The sequence below is a fragment of the Typopeltis vanoorti genome, chromosome 13 (assembly GCF_054136105.1).
Source record: "Typopeltis vanoorti isolate ZY-2024b chromosome 13, IOZ_Tvanoo_1.0, whole genome shotgun sequence".
Lineage (NCBI taxonomy): Eukaryota > Metazoa > Arthropoda > Arachnida > Uropygi > Thelyphonidae > Typopeltis > Typopeltis vanoorti.
Window position 1 is genome coordinate 65,953,906 of NC_143561.1, and position 25,535 is coordinate 65,979,440.

Consider the following 25,535-nt stretch of genomic DNA (forward strand, 5'->3'; position numbering starts at 1 on the left):
TACAGAGGACAGCATGGCTTTGTGAAGGGTAGATTATGCCTCAGTAACTTGCTCAAGTTTTATAACAAGGTGACGGCTGAACTGCATAAGGGAAATGGGTTTACAGTGATACTCCTGGACCTGGCAAAGGCGTTTGACAGGATACCACATGGAATTCTAATCCGTAAACTACAACATATGGGAATGGATATAGGGTTGGTGAGATGGATAGCTGGGTGGTTGATGGAGAGATATCAAAGAGTAGTTTATTCAGGAGTAGAGTCCAAAAAACGGCCTGTGACTAGTGGTGTGCCACAGGGTTCTGTTCTTGGACCACTGCTGTTTAATCTGTTCATTAACGATATAGGGAAGGGTCTAAGTGGATCAGTTCATTTGTTTGCTGATGATGCAAAGTTGGGTAGGGCGATAGTGAATGCAGAAGATGTCAAAGTCTTGCAAGATGACTTAGATAGATTGGAGTTCTGGACTAAGGAGAATGGATGTCAATTTAATGTGACAAAATGTAAGGTTATGCATTTCGGAGTGAAAAGATTAGCAGCAGTATACCACATTGGTGGAACTGTACTCCAAGAGATTGATGAGGCTAGGGACTTGGGAGTGTTGGTGGATAGGGAGATGAAGTTTAGGGGGCACATTGCGAAAGTAGCTAAATCAGCTCATCAACTCACTTGGTTGTTGAAAAATACCTTGACGAGCAGAGAAAAACAAGTTATTGTACCTCTGTACCGAGCCCTGATAAGACCTCATCTCGACTACTGTGCCCAGATTTGGTCACCTCGGTTCCTTCTTGATGGGGAGGAGGTTGAGAGGATCCAGAGGCGAGTGACTAAGATGATAGCAGGTCTATGGAATGAACCATATGAGAACAGGTTGAAGATTTGTGGGTTGCAGAAACTAGTTGATAGGCGAAAAAGGGGAGATATGATTGAGACATTCAAATTGCTAAAAGGATTCTATAGGATTAATTCAGATGATATTTTTGAGATCAGGACTGGTGGTGGGAGAACTAGGGGACACCCATGGAAGCTGGGCAAGAGTGTGGTTAGCACGGGTGTTAGAGCTGGGTTCTTTACTTTTAGAGTGGTAAATGAGTGGAATAAGCTGCCAGAGTCTGTTGTGGGTGCTATGACAGTGAGCGAGTTCAAGGCAAGGTATGATAGATACTGTGAGAATGTTGAACAGCTGTGTGAACATGATGCTTAGGGCCTCCCTCGATGAGTCTAAGGACTCCTGGAGTAGCCCGTGGTAATAATAATAATAATAATAATAATAGTATTTCACTGGAAGCAAATGCATAATCATCACTATTTGCTAAAACATGTGGCTCTTCCAGAGAGAGAGATGCTGGCCAGAAATATTTACCATTAATTTGGCAATGCTTACTTTTCTTTCAATGAACATCTACAATTCTTCTGCTCCAGCATTTTATGAATTTTAAGATGCTATTTCATTTGAAATAGCAACATGAAAGTCAAAGAATATATGAATTTATTTTTAGAGAAATTAACTAACCAAAAAAAAAAAAAAACCTATTTCTTTCAACAAAATTAAATAAATTCATTTATAGGAAGTTTTCCAAATATTAAATAAGATGGAATAAGTGGTCAGTTTATACTGTTAATAGATAAACGAATACATTATTGCATCAGTTATACAAATATGAAATTTTAAACTGAAATTACCGGAGAAGGGAGAGTGGAATATCTAGGTTGCCTGAGATGGGATACACTGGGATAAATTGGCAAAGGACACTGCAAACGAGAATCATTTCTTTGTTGACTTTTTCTCCTCAAACTATTATAGCCTTTCACCAAATTTGGAAGACTACTACGATGAATGTCTGAAAATGCATTGAATTAACACCACATAAATGAATTAATATAGGTATGTATGTATGTATGTTTAAAAAAAAGCATTTTAAACTAAAACTACATTAATGAAGTAAAAATGTTCTTATTATCATATGCCATTGCATTTTCAAAATCACATCAACTGAGCAGCTATGTGTTCTATATAACAATATTCAATGTTTATTCATAATACTGTCAATTTCCTTCAATGATAAAAAAAAAAAGTCAAACAGCTTCATATTATCTTGAAACAACCTGTTTTTAAATAAATAATTGAACATTTGAGAACCTTTGCAGAGTAGAAAATTTAACTTTTATGCAAGACAATGTCCTTTACTCTTGTACTAACAATTAACTGTGAAAAGTTAAGCAATTGTCTGTAAGTCACTTTTGTTTCAAAAATAGTGTTAACTAGTTTTATAATGAGAAGAGGCCTTCATAGTCCTTTAATTCAAGCATAATTGATTCCTTATATTAAAACATGACATAATAATAAAGTATCAATGGTTTCTAGAATTGCATATTTCCTTAAATAGTCATGAATACATTTAAGATACTTCCTTTATTACTAAGCATAAAAACAAAATGGTCAATTCTTACTATGGCAAGCACAGTTATAGAGAAGTGATGCATGCTAACAAATTACTGAAAGATCCAAATCAATGCCCAATAGCATGTATCAGCATGCTATTTTAAAAGGTATTCATATAGCCCATTCTGCTACAATCAACTATTCCTTTGGTCCCTACAAGTTTGCTATAGCAAGTGCTGACTATGTCTCGTCCATGCTATGTATTTTAAGTACAGTCTGTATCCATGTGTATTTATATAATGGCTGTTTTTTTTTCCCTAAGGGGAAAAAAGTTTCCTTTTTTTTTTAATTTAAAGAAAATATTTTAATGTTTCTGGAAGTTTTTTCATTTGGTTAGACTATAAATTAAAGATGCCAAGAAATTACATTCTTGGTTTAATCCCTTATCCAAGTGTAAGCAACAAAATTTGCACCTGAAGTAATTTCAGGACTGGCAACTTGTATATAGAGGCTAATGACTTCACATCACTTGCCTTAGTATCCTATTATCCAAAGCACATATCCTTATGGACATGTATGATGGGAAAGGTCACTATGCAGACTGGTTTCGACCTTTATTGAGGTCTCATCAGTGATACCAAGTCCTTATAGTCCTTATAAGGACTGGCTTAAAGGGGCGAAGCAAGAATGCTTTTCATATTCCCCGTTATCTGTAGCGGACAGTGTAGGGATAAGGTTATTGAGCTATTATTAAAGCTCTGATCATGGCAGGAGGGTAACAGCAATAGCCGAGCCTCAGTTAGAGCTTCATTAGCTACAGCATTGCTATCCATTACCCTCCAAGGGTATTGGATTGAATGAATCAATCACCGCATCGCCCAGTTCAAGTGATACCAAGGTTGAAGTAATGCAGAAGTCATATTTCCACATACATGTAGCCAAAAGGTGTCACACTTTATTATTAAATACTCTGATTTAGAGATAGATGTCGAAAGTTTTTCCACTTGGTTATATTATAAATTAAATATGCCAAGATCCTTCTTCAAATCCAACTGTTTTCCCAACATCCCAAGTCATCCTCTTCTCTTCATGTCTACATATGCATTCACATACTCTTGGAGCATCAACCTTTCTCATGCTGTGTTCCCCTGTCTGCTCTGAGTCTCCCAGTTTCCCTGCTTGTCTTGCACACTTGTTCTCTCATTCTCTACACTCATGCTACCCACTTCTTCATTCATAAGCACCACTTCAATCTCCCCTTCCTTACTTTCCCACTCTTTCACACCGCTTCTTACTTGCTTAGATTCATTCTCTGCACTAATTACTCTCCCTTCCAGCAGCAGTCTTTCCAAATGACTCACACCAAAACCATTCAAATGCAGTCCATCACTCTTATACAGTTCAATTCTTCCTTCAAACTCATTCCACACATTAACAAACTGCACTCCTTTCTCTTCAACACATTTCTGCTAACAACCTCATCTCATCACCATTATATCTGGACAACATACTGACTACCTTTTCTATCACATTATTAAATCATTTTTTTTTATTTTTTATATATAATTTTAAATACAACTTTAATAGTGAATGAGTATTCATTTAATCTCAATAGTCAGATTAAACTGAGATTTTATTAATACTGTAAAAATGTAAAGGTTTGGATCCTTTCTCTCTATTATTTTAATGTTTAAGAGATATCATATCAAAGGATTTAATCCTCTCTCAAGTTAGTGGAATTTTAGTATAAAAATCTGTGGATCCAAACCTGATTTAATGTGAGGGAAAGTATGAGACACACATATGGTAGTATTAATTCTTTAATATTAATGCACAGTGATACTACAACATGCATATATATTATTATTATTATATGGGCACCTCCAAATCTCAAGACTCATAGTGGGAGACCCAATCTATCATACCTCTCCTTGAACACATCAACAGACAAAGCACTCACAAGTGACTCTGGCAACCCATTCCACTCATTCACAACTCTCCAAGCAAAAACTCTAGTCCTCACATTCCCTGCTAACCACACCTTTATTCAACTTCCAGGGATGACCACCCCCTCGTTCTGGTCCCTCTAGCCGAGTGCTCAAATATTATTTCCCCTGCATTAATCCTATAAAACCCTTTAAGCAACTTAAATGTTTCTCTCATATCCCCTCTTTTTCTCCTATCAAACAACTTCATTTGGTTAAACAACAAAATTCACACATCATCAATCTATTCTCATAGGGAACATTCCACAGAACACTTACCATCTTGGTCACTCCTCTCTGATTCTTCTCCGCTGCTTCCTCATCTCCAAGAAACCTAGGAGACCAGATCTGAGCACAGTAATTCCTTATCTCTACTTAATATGTTCTTCAATAGCCAAGTTATCTTATGGACTACTTTAACAATATGTCCTCTAAACTTTAACTCTGTCTACCACCACCCCCTAAATCTTTAGCTTCAGCGTCATTTCCTGGAGTACATTTCCATCAACGTGATCTATTTATCTCGTAATCTATTTATCCCAAAATGCATAAATTTACATTTCTCCACATTAAACTGACACCCATTATCTTTTGCTCATACTGACAGCCTATTTAAATCATCCTGCAAGCTCTCCACATCACCTTGATTAACTATTACTCTACTTAATTCGCATCATCAGCAAACAACTGAATATTTCCTTTGGTTTATATTAAACTAAAGTTTTACTCTAACGCGGCAGTTGTTTCCATAATTTGCATAATGTATTCTGATCACCGTATAAGCACTTCCTTTCAGGTTATTTCCTATATCAGTTATGTACAAATTAAACAGTAGTGGTCCCAGCACTGATACATAATCTTTTTTTTATGGTACTGACTCTTCTTAGATATATATCCCCTCCCACTCCTCAGCTGTGCTCAAAACTTGGATTCCAGAATTGTTCAGCATGATATACCTAGCATTACCTCTCGCCTCAGTATCTGCTAAAATAATGGTGAGGTTAATCAATCAACAGTCACCTTCTTCACTACCTGAAAACTCACCAGTTAAATGATGGCCACCAATATGGATTTTATCACTTTCCCATGCAGTAATCAAACATTCCAAATTCAAGATAATACTTAACTAATACCTTAAATGTCAAACTTTATGTTATTTGTCATTAAATATCATTACCAGAACCACTTACGTTTAATATAAATGTCTTTCTCTGTAAAAGTTTCATAGCCATTGCCAATACAATTATAGGAAAACACAAAAAAAAAGAGAACAATTCAATTGAAAGCATGTGATATTGCATGCATTAACAGCTGCAAGAAAATATCTCCATCCACATGAACAGATATCCAAAATAAATTACAATAAAATAATTTAGTTAATAAATTATTTTTAAATATACACAAAAAATTAATTACAAATGAAGGAACACATGAATTATGAGTATTAGTTATTGCAAATAACTAATACTGTTCAACCAAGCGAAAGAACTCCCCAGTGTCAACCCTGTAACCACCTCTCAACAGTTTAAAAGTCTCAATCATATCACCTCTCCTTGTTCTATCCACCAAACTTTGCAGTCCACATTCCCTCAGCCGATCCTCATAACTAACATTGTACAGTCCTGAAACTGTCTTTGTTATCCGCCTTTATATCCTTTCCACAGTTAATTTATCCTCTTCAAATCCTGGGGACCAAATCTGAGAACAATGGTCTAAGTGTGGTCTGATCAGGGTCTTATACAACGGAATGATAACTGTTTTATCTCTGCAGGTCAGCGTCCTTCTCATTATTGCAGCAATCCTCTGTGTTACCTTCACCACCTTTACAATATGTCCCCTAAATTTGGTTTCTATCAATCATCAACCCCAGATCTCTTGTCTCCCCTACTTCCTCCAGTATAACTCGACCCACAGAGTATACAGTGTCCCATCGATGTTTCCCAAAACCTCAAGACCTTACATTTTGCTGCATTAAACCGACACCCCCATTCATTTTCCCATCTATCTAACTTATTCAAATCCTCTTGCAGGGCTGCTGCATCTGCACTATTACTAATAATCCTTCCCAGCTTCGCATCATCTGCAAACAACTGAATATCCCCTTGCAATCCACTGACAATGTCATTGATATAAAGGTTAAACAATATAGGTCCCAGTACTGAGCCCTGTGGGACCCCACTTATAACCCTCTGCTTCCTTGAAATTACCCCACCACACACAACTCTCTGATACCTATCGGACAGCCAATCCTGAATCCAGTTGACCAATCTGACATCCATACCCATGTGTTGCAACTTGAATATCAGCTTATCATGTGGCGCCCTGTCAAATGCCTTCGCTAAGTCTAAGAAAATGGTAGTATATGCCTTTCCGTCATCTAATGCTCTTGTAACTTTATCATAAAAGACTAGCATATTGCTAAAACCAGAGTGCCCCTTCACAAATTCATGTTGACTCTCACAGATAACATTACCTACATCTGCCCAATGCTGTATAAGGTCCTTCACTACTTTTTCCAAGATCTTACTAACTACTGATGACACACAAACTGGCCTATAATTAGACACTTCCAGTCTGCTACCACCCTTATGCAATGGCACTATCTTACCTTCCTTCCATTCCATGGGCACCTTTCCCGCAGCCATACTTTCATTGAAAAGCCAGGTCAAAGGCACTGTCACTTCCCTAGCACATTCTCTCAAAACTCGTGGTGAAATACCATCCAGTCCCACAGCTTTACTGACATTCAGAGTACTCAGTATTTGAAGCACACTCCTCCTGTACCTCTAAACCTCAAACCTGCCCAATCTCTCTAGTATTAAAATTTACTCCTCCAGGATGAAATACTCCAATAAAGTGTTCATTGAACAATTCCACTATGTCCTCTGCATCAGTCACTCTATTCCCATTTTTATCCCACAATATCATTCTTCCACAGTCATTTCTCCTCCTACTTGGCCACATAGCTAAAAAAAATTCCCTAGGATTTTCTTTTTTCTCATATTCCAGTTTCGCCTTCCTTACCATACTAGTCACTCTCCTGGCCTGTGTCTTATATTCTTCATGCATCTGCTCTTCACCTGTCTCTTTATATCTCTTCCATAACCTCTTTTTTCACATGCAGTCTTGTTTAATATTGTTTGTCATCCACTTTACACCAAATTGTGTCCTCTTCTTCACTTGTTGAATACAGCTTACTATTGCTGCTAACAAATATTCTTGCATAATTTCCCACGCACTAATAATATCCCGGCCTTTCAATTCCTCCCTCCACGAAACTTCCCCAAGTTGACGTCTTAGACTATTATAATCACCTGTCTTATAATTCCACATACGTTCCCGTCTCTTTAATACTCCTGCATGTCTATTCATTTTCCAAGTCAAAACCATATGGTCACTCTCTCCAACTGGTGGGAAAAATGTCATTTCAGTTATTATCAACTCTTCTGATGCTATAACCAAATCCAAAACTCTTGAACCACTTGTTCCCTCTATTACATGTTGCCTAAGACATTTGTCCCTCAAGAATTCTAGAAATTCCATTCCCTTATTGCTACATGCATCTTCCTCTCCGCAGTTTATACTACTATAGTTAAAATCTCCCTTAACAATCATTCTTCTTACACTTGCCAAACTCAACTGTCTAAACATTTCCTGGTCCCCACCCTCTGTGCTCCTGGGTCTGTAGCAACGCCCCACTAAATATCCTGTCTTGCCCACCTCTACCTCACACCATATGCTTTCAAAATCATTAGTGCCACTACCTTCCAAAGTCTCCACTCTTAGAGGACATAGGTCGTCACTTATCATAAGCAGTACTTCACCACCACACTTTCCCTTCCTATCCTGCCGAAAAATGCTGTACCCAGCGACTTCTATTCCTGTCATTATATCCTCTTCTGTCCACTACGTCTCAGTGATACCAATAATTTTTGGCCGGGCTGATGCTATCTGCGCCACCAATTCCTCTCCTTTATTCTGGATACTCCTGGCATTAGTATAAAGCATATAAATGCTGTTGTTTCTATACCCAGCATTATCCTCTCAAGACTCCACTGGGCTCAGTGTTAGCTGATGTCGTTCCCCCTTTTCCCAAGTAACCATTCCCACAAGAGGCCACCCCCTGCTACCATCCTCCCTGGGATACATTGACTTTTTCAGAACAGCAATCTCTCCAGATGCCTACGTCCTTCCTCATTCAAATGTAAACAGTCTCTCGCATACAATTCCTCTCTGTCCTCAAATGCACTCCAAGCATCCACATATTCCAGTCCTCTCTTGTCACGCATTCTAGCTATTATGTCATTCAATATTACCGCTCTTCTGCTCAGCTCGTCATTATCATACCTAGGCAACACACACACACTATCTTTCCTCTCTGTGTCTTCTTTCATACCACCTCAAGCAAGAATCTCATATCTCTCACTGCCATATTTACACCACCACTCAAGTCATTTGTTCCCACCATCACAATCATCTCATCCACCTTTCACCTCTCTTAACTGCCAAAGCCACATTTTCTGTCGTTCCTCCTGGCAAACACTCCTCACACATTGTATCTTGAACACCACGGATCATTGAGTCCCCATACATTATATCTCTTACCATTCCACTCTCTCCTACTGTTTCCATTTTCTCCTCTTCTAGCACTCCCATACCCCTCTCTCATTCCATCTCTCCTACTGTTTCCATTCTCTCCTCTTCTAGCACTCCCATACCCCTCTCTCATTCCATCTCTCCTACTGTTTCCATTCTCTCCTCTTCTAGCACTCCCATGCCTCTCTCTTATTCCATCTCTCCTACTGTTTCCATTCTCTTCTCTTCTAGCACTCCCATGCTGCTCTCTCATTCCATCTCTCCTACTGTTTCCATTCTCTCCTCTTCTAGCACTCCCATACGATTGTAACAATTTCCTCACTTGCTCATGTTGAGGTCAGGTCTTTATTCTATGAAGATGATGTTTTTGACTTAAACAAATCTGTTCAAGTTTTCAAACGTTTTAAACCAAATTTATATATTTTCTATGAAAAATCTGTTATTTCATAAAAACAAAAATAGAGACAGGAAAATAGAAAACAACAAAAATAACTACATTCTCAATAGAGAACCTATACAAAAAACTTCCACATATTTCACTGTTCTACTAATTAAGCTTAAAGAAGATAAATGTACTAGAGAATATACAAAATCCTGAACACCTCTAACAGCAGTCATTTTGATATATATATATAACCTAACACAGACTAATCGTGTGTCATTTGGCATATCAAGCATGAAATGATCATTAATGTGTAAAGATAGTTATTGGCAAAATGGAGATCTGATAGGTTATATAAATGTATAAGAGATTTCCAAATGTCACGAAATACAAGGCTCTAGTTTCTGTTTAAGGCACCGTGCAATTATATCACCTCTGAGGATTCCTTAAACATCTTCAATAAGAGATTGGTTTCTTCCAGATAGGGCACTAAGGATAAAGAACCATTCCATTTCTGAGAAAACAATGTGCAATTAGGCCACTTTTATCTCCCCTTTTACACTCAACATTGTCCCCATATTCTTTTTTCTCAGGATGTCTGAACGTCTAAGTCTGTTTGATGTAAATTTTGCTACAGTTACATGGAATCCTGTACACTCCAAGATTTTTTCAAAAGGAATGCAATCTTTTGGAAAACACAGAAAATCCTGCATAGTGTGAATGCACTATATATTATTATTATGTAACACCTCCAGGGAATCCTGAGCCTCATCGAGGTAGGGCACCTACTCTACATCTTCCGTCTCCACCAAAGGCAACTACCTTCATCATCTACACCAGCGCCATCTACCACCACTAGTATTTTCACAGACATCCATGCCCATGGCAGGATTCAAACCTGCAGCCTTTTGGCTGGAGAGTAGCCAACCAGGCTGGTATAATATCTATCTTGAAACTGCCAATGTAGGATAAAGAAATGGTGCCTTTAGAATCTATTTTTGCAACTGTATCAGTTGGTTTCAGAGAAAAATAATTTATTTGTAACTTTTTTGAGTAGCTATTTTGAAGAAATTGGTGGAATAAAAGATTACATTTATTTTTTTTAAACCTCAGAAACATTTTAGCATTATTTTCAAAATGTTTACAGATTTTTTTTCAAATACTCATTTAAAATCTTTACCATGTGATATATTTCTGTTAGTGAGCAGGAATAGCATTCCTTTTTATGTTTGTTCTTGTTTTAAAAAGCTTGCAGGTACTTAAAAATTTCATACCATCTTCCAGAAGTAGAATATAATTCATCAAAAACAGAAACAATGTTATCCTTTTTCCTATAAAAACACTTTGAAAGCAAACACTGTAACCATGAGCTTCCAATTCAATAATTTTTCTAATAGCAGAAATCTCTTATTCACTTTAATGATGCTAATCAATAGGATAACAAAAATATTAGCTTAATAAAGTAATGCCAGCCTGGTTGGCCAGGTGGAGAACCAATATTCTGTGAGTCTGAATCCTACCATGGGTTTATATGTTTGTGGATGACTTTAGATAGTAGATGAATTTCAATGTGTATGACCATCATATTGCTTATAGAAGATATGAAATGGCTTAAAAAAAGCTCCATATTTGGCTTCTAGAACATTTTATTCAGATTACCTAATCCTCAGCTCACCCATGGTACTAATGCAGGCATCCACCCTCTCCCAACTTATATAAGGATTATATTACACAGACATTCAAATGTTACTTAAGTTGAATTTCATCCCTTCCCCTATTAATCATATTCACTTACATGTTTTCAGTATGTGTATATGCAGTAGTGTATTAACATATTTTAAAGGTTATTTTCGTTACTTTCATTTACAGACTTTACACACACAAATTAGATTTCAACATGTAATTAGTCATGCAAAGCAATGTAATACAGTATAAATAGTATGCAGAAAGAGAAAATTTTTTTTTAAAATGTTTAATTTAGCCATTCAGTCTTTTTATAAACTTATCAAGAGATGACTGAAGAGTTTTCATTTTCATCTCCAGACAAATTTTGGAGTATTTACACATGGGTTTCCTTTTCCACTTCTGTTAATTTTTCCAGTCATCAATGTATTCTTACCACAGTGTGTGCAAACACTAAAAATATAGTATGTCAGTGTTCAAAGTGACACCAAGGAAGGAAAGCATACAATCTTTTGTGTGCTGTCTGCCTTATTGAAGACTGCTGCTAGATGGCATGCGAATAATGTGGGCATGTTAAGTAACATTTTATAATTTGCCACTTTCATGATAACTTGTGTAAGTCAGGGACTACCTATACTAAAGTACTGTAGGTTTACAACTTTTTTTATAGGTGGGATTCACATAAAAAAAAAAGCTGGGACTTAATATTATGCATCTTCTATCTGGTTTAGTAAATTTTTTAATTTTTGATATGCAAACTTCAAAAATTGTATTTGCCCACCAAGAGCAGTCATGCATACAATATGTGAAATGAATATAAGTAGGGACACACTTGAAGCAAAATATTTACATAAAAGTAGGGAGAACTGTTCATGGTCTAAATCACTCGTTCACCAGAAGATATTAACACAAAGATTTTCTATACCTGCATGGGTGAATAATTAACATTGTGAAATCACTCTATGATGAATATTTCACCATATGATCCATGAATGTTAAAAACTCTTTGCATATGCCATTTCTTTAAAAAACCAGAAAATTATTCATCACTTTGGAACATGGCTAATTTCTTAATGACAGTTCCCCAACAAAATAAGGATTACATGTAATGCTACCAGCTCATCTTTAATAGCAATTTTCTTTCAGGTATTAATTTCTTGCTATTTACTCTAGATTTAAACCAAACAGTTGTTACCAAGACTAGATTTAACCTAAACAGGAGTTGCCAAGACTAGATTTTTACCATATAACAAATAACTGATAAATCATGAAAATATAACAAGGAACTCCAATATAATAAAGAACAATACTGTGGTTCTGGCTAACTGTGGCCAAAACCACAGTACTGGCCTTGACATATATAGAGGGCTCCAGAAATCCACAGCCGCAGGCAAGTTACTAGAGAGAAATTGCAAGTGAATTTTCAGGTGTGTTCTAAATGCATTCAAAAAAATATATTATTTTCTTTGCAAATTTTATACTCTTCCCCCTCATTTTAAAACATCTCATTCACTGTTATTTGATCACTGGTGGCTGCCAACAAATTTATTAAAATGGTTTTATTTCGTTCCAACTCTCTGGAAACTTTGGAACCTGAAATCCTTAATTCGAACACTACAGCATTCCCCTTTTAAAGAATCTAAAAAATATTTTCAATCTTAGTTACCAGTTTTTCTCTAAAAGTCATAACATAAACCTGTCTTCACTTTTCTCTGTCCTTTAGGACAGAGGAAAGTGAAGTGATTCATAACTTTATTTTAATTTTTATTTGAAAGGCTGCAAAAAAATGAAGCATTAAAAACTCAACCTGCTGTATCCTCTTCACCCCAAATGTATCATACTTTCAGTTTTCGTTTTAGTCACGAAGTGAGAAAAAGAAGCCACCATTACATGTTATAGTTACAGTACTTTACTTGAAAATGGTAAAATAACTTTAAAAAAAAAAAAGAATGAAAATAAAAAAGAATGATTCTCCAGGACATGACTCACCACAGGTATTCATCAGAAAAACCAGGAGCTACCATTAACTCCAAGTTTAATCGCTGTGCCACTACCATGATCTCTCACCTCAAGACCAGCCACACAAGACCAATCAAGTTTAGCAATGGCATAAAAGTATTCCCCATCTGCAAAATTTGTGACATTGAGGAAGCATCACCAGTGCATTTACTAACTTGTATGATATTTCTAAATGTGAATTTTATAACAACCCAGAAAAGGTGCTGTATAAAATACACGAATTTGACCTCTATGATCTGGTGTAATCATACCATGGGATAATAATAATAAAAACAGTAAAATCTCACACACTTCAAATAACATAAGTTTTTCATATCATGACTGCATTTAAATGAAATTATCATTATTATTATTATTATTATGACACTTGGACTCCCAAGGACTCGTCGAGGGAGGGCAGCTACTCTACAACTCATTCTAACCACAACTACACCACCACCATCTACCACCAGCACTAATATTTCCACCGACACTCACAAACATCCATGTCCAAGGTGGGATTCGAATCTGCAGCCTTTTGGCTGGAGAGTAGACATGCTAACCACTCGGCCAACCAGGCAGGCATGGTTACAAATTACAGTGATCATTTCCAATAAATAAATTTATAATCAAATCAATGCATTTATTCAGTGGAGTAGTAATCTTTTATTATTATTATTGCATGGGCACCTCCATGGAGTCTGAAGACTCATCACAGGAGACCCAAACTATCCACACAATCTATCATACCTCTCCATTAACAGACAAAGCACTCACAGCTGACTCTGACAATTAGTTCCATTCATTCACCACTCTCCAAGTGAAAAATCTAGTCCTCGCGTCTTTGCTAACCACACTCTTACACAACTTCCAGGGATGACTTCTTGTTCTGCTCCCTCTATTGAACATTTCCCATGCAACAATCCTATAAAATCCATCAAGTAACTAAAATATTTCTATCATATCTCCCCATTTTTTGTCTATCAACCAACTTTTCAATCCAGAAATCCTCAATGTAGCCTCATAGGGAGCATTCCACAGACCACTCACCATCTTGGTCACTCGCTTTTGGATCTTCTCCACCACTTCCTTATCCCCAAGAAACCCAGGTGTGAGAACAGTAATCCAGATGTGGTCATATCAAGGCTTTATAAAGAGGAATGATAACTCCTTTATCTCTGTTTGTCAGTGCATTCTTCAAAGTGCTACCTCGGTTACTTTAGCAATGTGTCCTCTAAACTTCAACTCTTTATCTACTGTTACTACCTCCAAATCCCTGGCTTCATCAATTTCCTGGAGTACAGTTCACTCAATGTGGTACACAGCTTGTAATCTTTACATCCTAAAATGCATAACTTTACACTTTTCCACATTAAATGACATCTAGTATGTTTTGATTATACTGTCAGCTAATCAAATCATCCTGCAAGCTCTCTACATAACCTTATCCAACTTTGCATCCTCAGCACACAACTGAATATCTTCCTTCAAATTATTTTCTATATCATTTAGATACAAATTAAACAACATTTGTATTTAATTAAAAATACAAATTAAACTGTTTATCCCCCCTGAAGCACAGAGCCCTGTGGTACACTACTAGTCACCTGTCTTCTCTTGGATTTTGCTCCTCCATATACTACTTTTTGGTATCTGTAAATGAGCTAATCTTTTATCCATATCGTCAGTTTTATATCCATCCCCATTTGTTGCAATTTGCATAATAGAGTTCCATGTGGTATCCTGTCAAATGGCTTTGCAAAATCCAGCAGTATCATTGTGTAACCATTTTCCTTTATCCAACTCAGCTGTCACTCTATTATAAAAAAAGATAGTAAATTACTAAGGCATGATCAACCCTTCACAAAGCCATGTGCCCCCCTCATAGAGCATCATATTCTTATCCATCCATTCCTGAATTCTCTTTTTGACCAACTTTTCCAGTACTTTTACCACCACTCCTGAAATACTGATTGGTCTATAATTTGCTATCACAGACTTAGATCTTATCTTATACAAAGGATGTGAGATGAAGGAGACTTCATTGCCTACTGTGAGACCACCTCACTTACTGAAGGCCTGAAGTGGCTTGAAAAAGTTCTATATTTGGTCTCTAGATCAGAGTTTTTGGACTATGGAAAATAAATAAAAAAATGTATAAAATTCATAAAAAAAATTGATGGATAAAATGTATAAAATTGATGGAAAAAATCCTTACTGCACCCATGGTACAAATGTACCATAGGTTTACCAATAACCTTTCGTGGGTGGGAACCACATAAAAAAAAAATACAGAAAGAAAAAAAGGAATTATTTTGTCCTCCTTCTTGGGACTTTGCCAGAGTTGAGACTTAAATTAAACAGCTAGTCAATTGCCAGTTCCCCTGCATATTCTCTTAAAATGTCAGCCAATATCCAACTAAGCCCACAGCTGCATTTGCATTCAGATTCTGCAATATCCTACGTACCTCTAATTTATCAACCTCTGTTTTCACATCAGTCTCTATCACTTCTGACATAACAATATCTTCACTTGGATGATATACCCTTGCAAAATGGTCACTCAGTAACCCAACAATTTCATCTGCCTCTGTTACCTCTCTACCATCTACACCATAGGTTCCCAAAGTGGGTGGTACCCCCCCCTCCCCCAGTGGCGCTGAAGCCTTCTGGGGGGGGGGGGGGGCTATAGTGGTATCAGAAGCATTTGGGGGAGGTCTAGGGGTCGGTGGCTCTTTATAGAAGAAATTAATAATATATATTTAAAAATTAATTATTTTTTGTGATTTTGCGATTAGATAATGATTTAAAATTTAAATATTGCATTTTAATTCACCTTATGCCCGTCTTACATGATCAATTTTTTTATCAATTTTCTATTTCAATTATTTAATCATTTGAAAATTTCCCATGTCAGATAGAAATAGATGCCAATTTTCTATGTCAATGAGAAAATAGAGCATGTATATACAGGGTGTTCGGGATAAATTTGACAGTTTCGTAAGGAAAAAGAAAATCTTCTTTGTATCTATTAAATTTAATGAATTGACAAAAAAACATTACAGGCAGAGTTAATTACAATACTATCAACAAGATTTACTCAAAATAACCACCATTAGCATCGATCACAGCTTCAATTCTGCTTCGGAACCTCGAACAAGCTGATGCTACAGTCTCCCTGGGAAGGGCCGCAAAAACTGTTTTAATTTTATCCATTAACTAGGCTTTTGTATTACTGGAAGTGCGATTGGTGTCTTTTTCAACTGCGCCCCATACAAAATAATCCATGGGGTTAAGGTCTGGGGAGTTTGGAGCCAAACATTTGGACTGGTGAAGTCGTAGAAATTTTCAGACAACCATTTTTGACTTTTCCCAGAGGTGTGGCAAGGGGCCGAATCCTGCTGCCATACATACGGCCTACCATTGGCTACCCTTGTTATCCAGGGCTTGACTACAGTTAGCAACTCCACGAACAAAGCCCGAATTCCAATGCCAGGGTTCTTCAACACCTGTTCCTGCAGATTTGCGAGGAATTCTGCTGTACGAACGCAATCAGATCGTCTGCTAGGGATCTTTCTTCTTGCTACATCCTCGTAGTCACCATTGCAAGTCTCTAGTTCATGCCTGATTGTTTTTACTGTATTCAGGGAGCATTGGGCAGCAGTCGTAATATCCTTATTTTGATGGCGGGCACGAATCATCATGATACAAGTTATTCTCTTCCATGATTCAGGTGGGTTCCAGCTATCCATCCTTTCTGACATCTTGTATATGAATGAAGAAGGGTCCAAACTTTTAAATGAAGAGAAGTGTGTGTTAATACATGTAACTTACGGAAAAATATAATTAATTATAAATATGTCAAATTTATCCCGAACACCCTGTATGTGTGTATAATAGGTTATGTTTACAGTAGCAAATATATTCGTTATATTTCATTTCAAAATATATATAAAATATATAAAACCACTTTTCTAATTGATTTGTACAAAAATAAACCCAATTTTATATAATTTAATATTACGAGTAAAAATAATAATGGCAAGAAAGAAATAAAATCGTAAATTTTAGTTAGCACTAACTTATATTGCTAACTAGAGGGAAAAAACAAAGCAAATATTATTCGAAACTTATTATACTGTTTTCTATGGTTATCTTGTGTAATTATTTTATTTATTAATTATTATTTATAATTATTCGGACAATGTTCGTGGTCGGACGAACAAAATGCGCTTGCGTGCAAAATAAAAAATTGAATGTGTCATACAGGATATTTTAACTTCTATTTTTTATATACTTAAAAAATGTCGGTCAACTATTACATAGGTAATTCACTCAATTCAGCATGTTTTGACAGGAATATGGGTGCTTGCAGTGACTTGTTCAAAGCACGAGTACGATGTATCACAAACAAGTCAATGCATGCAAGTCGATTCGGGCTAGATTTCAAATCTATAAATACCAGTGGTTTAGGAATAAGTTTCATTATTTTTTGTGTGCTTTGCCAACAATCATCAGTCGAAAATGTGATAGATAAGTGGAGTCATACAAAGTGTAAATTAAATCTTTTATTTTGTGAATATTTTTGCAAATTTTATTACTTCATTATGTCTGAATATGAGAAGAAATGTCGACAGTACAGTACTGAGTATTTGAAATATGGTTTTATTCAGTCTCAAATATTTGAAATATGGTTTTATTCAAACTGTTATAATGGGGGCGTTACAAAATTTATGTCTTGCAAAGTGGGCGGTGGCCCAAAAAAGTTTGGCAACCTATGATCTACACTCATTAATATTATCCTTCCTCCTACTTGCCACATAATGAAAAAAAAACTCTTGCCTCTTTGGCTAATTTCTCATAATTTCATTTTGCCTTCTTTACCATGCTGTCACCTTTCTTGCTTGATCCTTGAACTGTTCATGAGTTAGCTGGTCATCTTTTTCCTTATATATTGTTCACAACATTTTGTTTTCTTTTTTCTTTTGTAGCTCATGCTTAATGATACTACTCATCCATCTAACTCCTATCCAATTTATCACTGTGAACATCCAAGGAAGGATGTTCACAGTGCATTGGGGATAGATCTTTATGCCATGGTACTGCTTCAAGCTACCTCCTAAGTGTATCATAATCACCTGCCTTACATTTCACATACCCCTTCTTAACTGGAATTTCCAAATGTTCTGCTAACTCCCAAGTCAAGTGACCACATAATCACTTTCCCCAAATCGGAGGCAATGTAGCGACCTCAGGACAGGTCTTCTGATCCTATAACAAGATCCAACACACACACACTCTCATATCCCAAGTCCTCTCTGTCACATTCTGCTTCAAGTAATTATCTCTCAGTAAGTGTATAAATTCCATTTCCTTCTTCTAATCTATGTCTCTGAAGTTGAAGACTGCCATAATAATTACTTGACTTGCACTCATTGTACTACTTTGTTGATGCATTTCACATCATCCCTGGACTATAGCAGCTACCAATTTTATATTTTGTCCTATTGGCTTTGATTTCACACCAGATTGACTCAAAAGAACTGCCACTGTCCGATTTATTCATAATCTTGTTGGCTGCAATTCATCTGCTATCATCAGCAGTACCTTACCCCATCTTGTTTATCCTCCTAGAAAATACTAAATCCATCACATTCTATCCCTGTAACTATGTCCTCTGTTGTTAGCCAAGTTTCAAGAACTAGCCTATAACTTTTGGCAAGGTTGCACTAACCAATGCCAAAAAATCTTCTTTCTTATTCCCGATGCTTCTAGCATTAGCATACAGAAACTGTATGACCCCCCCCCCCCAACCACCTTTACATTCTGAACCGACTGCTCCATTGGATATTGTTGCCTGAGAGACTAGATTCAGCATTTTTTGTTCATTTGCTTCATGGGTGGGCACACACTCGTCTGCATCTATCCTAATTTCTTTAGTTTTTCTGATTATACATTTCCACAATCTCAATTGAATAGAGCTCTCTCTCTCTATATATACTTAACTCCAAGTCCATTTAAATGCAGTCCATCAGCACTGTACAAATCTAGTCTCTCAGGCTAGATTTGTACAGCTAGATAGAAATCTTTCTATCTATCAAACTCGTGCCATAGGTCCACAATCTCTACATCATTCCTTCTGCACAATCTGCAGAAGGATTTATCATTGCTCTCCTTCTCAGTTTATCTCTATCATAGTGTGGCAGCAAACTTGCGAACTTCACCCTGTCACTTTTTTTTTTCGTTTCTTCCAACAACTCTCTGACATCCTCTCTCATACAATATTTCTCACCTCTTGGGTCATTAGTTCCAGCCCAAACAATTAATTCTTTCACTTCCCTTTCTGCATTCTGATAGCATTACTAATATTAGTCATTTTTACATCACGGAAACAAGATTTTGTAGTGCTTTCATGAAGAACTCCACTTATCATACAATCACTGTAAATAATTATTTGCTTACACTCATTCTCTCAATTATTCTTATAGGACTTCTTGTTTTTTACTATTTTCAGTTCGACTGATCTCTTGCCATTTCTGCAGCCATTCAACCTTGCACTTTGTCCTGTGAAGGACTATATGCAAGCACACAATTTCTGTATTCAGGTCTTTTACGTTCTCCTGAACAACCACCATCACACTTTGAGTATTATCATTGATATTTATATTCTTTGGTCTTGTATCAATGTTCTCTCCGTATTCACTTTTAAAGCATCTATCACACACTCTCTCACCAATTTCGCTCTCCTTCCACAAATCTTTCAAGTTTTGCAATGAGTACATCTCACAAATTTTACACTGCACAAAATCATGCAAATTTAGCTCTTCCAACAAAGACTTCTTGGCTGCCATTGTTCTGCTATGCATAGGTGACATACCAGCAATATATCTATATCTAAAGTTAAGGTAATATAATGTTTTACTTATGTCTAAATAACTTAGTCTATCTCGCACATTTATAAAACAATAAATTCACTCAACATTATTAGTAAAAATCTGAAAAAAATTACTTATCTTTCCACAGCATTACAAATTGATGAAATTCATCAAATATCCTCGATTAGAAATCTTAATCTTACATGTATATACAGCACACCTGACATATGTAATAGACAATCTAGTATTTAAAAAATTATGCTTTTCTCACAATATAATTTCATTAACTAAAGAAATTGGTAATTATAAACACAAAAATTAAAATTGGCACAGTTTGATTAAACACTGTAGCACATCTATACATCTTATTCTACCAAAGATTGTACCATATAGTACAGGCCTAAGCTTATTTTCACAGCTTATACATGAATTAGCTTAGTGTAATTAAATACTTAAAACATTTTATATAATGCTAAAGCTTATTAATATGGTTATTTAAAAAGGAAACACTTGCAAAGACAAGTGAAAAATTATACTTTTTGTTTTTGTGAATTTTATCATTTCTCTTCAAAATATACTCGTATAATGCGGTCTACAAATTGTAGTAACCTTTGTTCAACGCGGTTTTAATATAATACAGCATACAAATTGTAGTAATCTTTTATCTTTTCATGTATTTTTCACTGCACGACTTAAAAATCAAATTTTATCTTCATTAAATTTGTGTCTGCCCGTATTGCACATGTAGTTATAAGCAGCGAATTTATATTAGGGGAAATACCCTTTTGCACACATGTACGTCTATTGTTTACCGTATAAAGTGTTCATTGTTGAAAATTGTCTTCATTTCTGCAGGAAAGCACATCAAAAATCATAAGTGTGTTAATCTCAAGCTGAGCACTTTATTTTTTGATGAGTTACATACAATATGTAATGCTTTTTTTTTTATGAAAAAAATTAATTTTTATAGTAATGGCCACTTAGAGGGCTTTTACAATATGGGTGAAAACAAAATTAGTGAATTAATTCTTGCAGAAAGGCTTATAAGCTGGTTAAACATGATTATTAAATACTTAAGGAATTGACAGCATATACTAGAAATATAAATTAAACCAAACTTTAATATATACTTTCCAATATTTCGGCAACGTCACATTGCCATCTTCATGGGGGAACTTGAGATAAAGACATGTAAACGCAAGTACCACATGACAGCAAATGAGAAACAAAGCGAGAAGCTACCGTTTTCCTAAAGTCCTGATGTGCCCCCTGGCGGGCTATATTAGGTGTTCTTGGCCTTTGGGCTGAAGTTCTCCTGATGTATGTTTCCCAAATTTGGGACAGTCTCACACATCCAAATTTGTTGAGGTCTGGCATGTTCCTAAGGGCTGAGGCTGATTCCATGAATAGTCTTTCATATTTGAACTTGCTGCAGTGTATTACTGTGGCTTTCTTCCACCTTATTCTGTGGCGAGTATCCAGAGCATGGTCTGCAAGCCCAGAGTGGCTGTACTGGTGAAATCGGATGTAGTCCTTGTGTTCTGAGATTCTGATATTTGCTGTCCTGCCTGTCTGGCCAAAGTAGGACAATTTACAGCTGCAAGGGACCTGGTATACACCAGGTAGGTCTAGGGGAAGTGATTGGTTGGTCTTTAGTGGAGCGGATAAGGGATGCCAATTTTCTATGTGGTATGTAACAAGAGGTCAAGTCATGTTTTTTTTAGGATTTTGTTGATTTTTTCTGAGGTGCCTCGGATGTAGGGAATGGTGATGGATTTAAAGTAATCTTTTTTGTGAAGGGAGGGAGAGAAAGTGGATTGTGGATAACTTGTTTCAGTATTTGTTTGGGGGTAGCCATATTGGCTGAGAAAGTGTTAAGGATGTGATTTAGTTCAGTGGTTAGGGCTTTGTGATTTGAACAGATTAGTTTAGCCCTGTTGAACAGTGTCTTAATAACTCCATATTGTTGTGAGGGGGGGGGATGGTGGGATTGTTGGTGCATGTATCTGCCTGTATGGGTGGGTTTTCTATATACTGAGAAAACCAAGGTTCCATCAGGTTGGCGGGTGACTAGTGTGTCTAGGAAGGGGAGGCTATTGTTTTCCTCTTTTTCCAGGGTGAACTTGATTCTGGGGTGTTGGTTGGTTAAGTGTGTTAAGAAGGAGGAGAGGATGATATCCGAGCCATGTGGCCAAATAGCGAACTTATCATCAACTTAGTAAAGCCATATGGTAGGTTTTTGTGGGGCAGAGTTTAAGGCTTTCTCTTCAAAAGTCTCCATAAAGAAGTTGGCCAAGGGTGGAGAAAGTGGTGAACCCATGGCTGTCCCCTCTATCTGTTTGTAGAATTTTTCCTGCCAAAAGAAATTTAGCTTGGATTAGCTTTAAGGTTTCTTTGAGGGAGACATTTATGAATAAGGAGTAGACATCAAAACTGACCATTATGTCATTATGTTAGAGTGTAAGGTTTTCTACACTACACTGGCTTTGAAGTGGGCTGAGTTTTTTATGATGGTGTGTTGCCAGTATAGTGTGAGAGCACTTTGGCTAAATATTTAGCTAGTTTGTATGTGGGGGAATCAATACCATCCACTATGGGGCATAATGGCACATTTTCTTTATGTATTTTTAGGAGCCCATATATATATGGGGGGGTGGGGAGGTCTAGTGATCTCCACAGGCCAAGAAGTGACCTTCTTAAGGAGCCTATGGAGTTTTCTAATTTGTGAGTTGGGATTGTATTCAATGGGGGAGGTAAGTAGCCTGAACTAATAGTAAAGCATTAAGCTTACCTGTGTAGTCAATATGACTGAGTACGACAGTGGCGTTCCCCTTATCGGCTTTGGTGATAACTATTTGTTTGTTTTTCTTCAATTCCTGTAGAGACTTGTATTCACTATTGGATATGTTGGTTTTTGGTGGTCTTGCTTTTGTAAGAACACAGGCTACATCCAATCTAATATCATTGGCGATGTGGTTTGGAAGGTGGCGAATCTGGATTAATTCCTTGGCCAGTATTTTCCTAGGAGCAATGGCGAAGTTGTGATCACGTGACAGAGCGTTGAGTGCTTCAGGCTTCAAAAAAATTGTCCTACTTTGGTCAAACAGGTAGGACAGCAAATATCAGAATCTCAGAACACAAGGACTACATCCGATTTCACCAGTACAGCCACTCTGGGCTTGCAGACAGTGCTCTGGATACTCGTCACAGAATAAGGTGGAAGAAATTTCTATGTGATCTGAGTCTCGCATAACATGATTTATATAACGCGTCATTTCTATGGAACCTGACATACGCATCATACGAAGGCTACCTGTATTTAGTTTTATTTCTAAAACATCCCATATAACAATATTTATATAAAGCAGACTGATTGATATACCTTAGGTGAGTAAAATATTTTTTGTGTCCAGTATTTTTAAGTTATAGAGCCCTGTGTATATATGTCATTAATTACATGGATGCAAAGTATCTGAATATTATAGAAATAATATGGATACTAAACATTAATTTTTTATATATTTTATCCATGTGGCCATTTGGGTGGTTAAGCTTGGTTCATCTTAAAGACCATATAGTATAGGAGAAAACCATTCAAAACCCTAAATCTATATAACATAAATAGAATATTATATAGAACAAATCACAGCTTATATCTTATAAACTGCAAATTAGCAATCAGAATTAGAATCAAGTTACAAGGAAGCAATGCACAACATTTCCACCGATATTTATTACATGGACCACATTATTTAAGGAATAAATTCATAGATGCTAAGCTAAGTTCTTTATTCTATGGATGACATTATCCTTTATATCAGCCAGGAATCTTCCAGGCTCTTTAGCCAAATTATAGTAATCTACTGTTTATCTAACTACACTGGAATGCAATATGCCATTCAAATCAAATAATTTAAGTACAATTACATGTTTTTGTACCAGAAGTCAGCTGATATGCAACAGTTGGTTCATTGAGGGGGGGGGGACTGTTGTTTTGAAGGTCAGATAAATAGTAGATTACTGTAAATGAGCTCTAATAAATTTGGAATCAAAATCAGCAATAATAAAAAAAAAGACCTAAGTTATACAGAAAAAAAGAGGAGGCCGGAGGGGAACAGGAAACAGCAACAATGAACTAATTACACATTTCTGCTGTTTAGATAATGTTTAGTTGGAAATTAAGTAGAACAATACAATAAGCAAGGTGGATATGGTGAGAAGCTGGTGAAATAGATTTAAGTTGAACAAGAGAGAAATTAGCCAAAAAATAATTTGTAGTATACAAACTAGTGTTCAAACCAATTTTATAATATGGATCAGTTAGCTGGATTAGAAAGAAACAAAAGTAAGGCCACAGTCGGTAGCGTGATTTTTTAACATGCTTAAAATCATATTTGAATCATACAGTGGTGTCCAAAACCTAAGGACAAATACTATTTCTGAAGATTACAATTGTAAATTCAGATGAATCAGTTCTTTCTTTTAGATTCAGATGATTCAGCTTGTTGTAATTTGTATAACTGATGATTTTGAGTAAAAAGCGGGTACACATTCAAATTTTTGAATTGCGTGAAGGGTTCATGTGGTACCACTTAACAGGATAAAAGGCAAAAGGCTGCACTAAGTGAATTGTGTTTAAAAGAAGCTCTTTTCATGAAGAAGTTACAAACTTGGATAACTTGCAATGTTTCAAATTACTGGAAAGTATGAAGAAGGGAGCATAATTACTGATATTGTCAGAGAGTTTGGAATCTCGCATAGTGTAGTATCCAGGCTCTAAACAGTGTTTCAAACCAATGGAACGTGTTCCAGACTTTTGCTATGAGGTTGCCCTCACTCTACCACGGAGCATGACAACACATTTTTGGTTATAACAGTAAAGCATAATCAATGCACCATGGCAGATCAGCTTGCAAGTCAGCTCCATTCAAGCATAGGCAAGCAGATATCTTGGCAAACTATGGCAAGACATATGCGACAAGCAGGCCTATATGCTCAAAGGCCTCTAGCCTGCATCCCTTCATCCACAGCTCATCGTAGAGCACATTTTCAGTGTTGTATCCATAAAAATTGGACTAGATACCAATGGGCTAATGTACTCTTTACAGATCAGAGTCATTTTAATCTTTCCTCCGATTCTAGATGACACTTGATCTGGCATGAAAGTGGCACTGCTTACTATTGCAAAAATGTTCTTGAAAAGGATAGATATGGTAGTGCTGGGGTCATGGTGTGGGAAGGCATTATGCTTAATGCATGGACCGAGCTACAAGTGCTGGAAAAAGGGGACTATGACTGATAAACAATATTGTAACACAGTTCTTCAACGTCATGTTTGATTGCTACATGGTGTTATAGGCAAAGAATTAATTTTTATGGATGACAATGTCATATCACATCGTACACGAGCAGTGGAGATACTTCTGGAAAACAAGGATATTAATCAAATAAATCGAGTGGCCAGCAAACTCCCCAGATTTCAATCCCACAGAACATGTTTGAGATGCAATAAGGAGACAGGTTGCTCCTCCAGAATACAAACACGGCCTTATCCTTGCTCTGAAGGAGAAGTGGGACCAGTTTGCCTCAAGAACACCTGAATCACTTGGTGTTAAGCATGGTATGACATTGTGA

General features: G+C 36.5%; 1 protein-coding gene across 1 annotated transcript in view; it reads right to left on the reverse strand.

Moving 5' to 3' along the window:
- The window catches only part of LOC150100232 (uncharacterized), a 160,907-nt gene that overhangs the window by 8,949 nt on the left and 126,423 nt on the right, over positions 1-25,535 (reverse strand). The window contains exon 8 of the mRNA XM_090402885.1: positions 1,683-1,840. Coding sequence (XP_090259011.1) covers positions 1,683-1,840 — 158 coding nt within the window. The remainder of the gene's footprint in view (positions 1-1,682; positions 1,841-25,535) is intronic.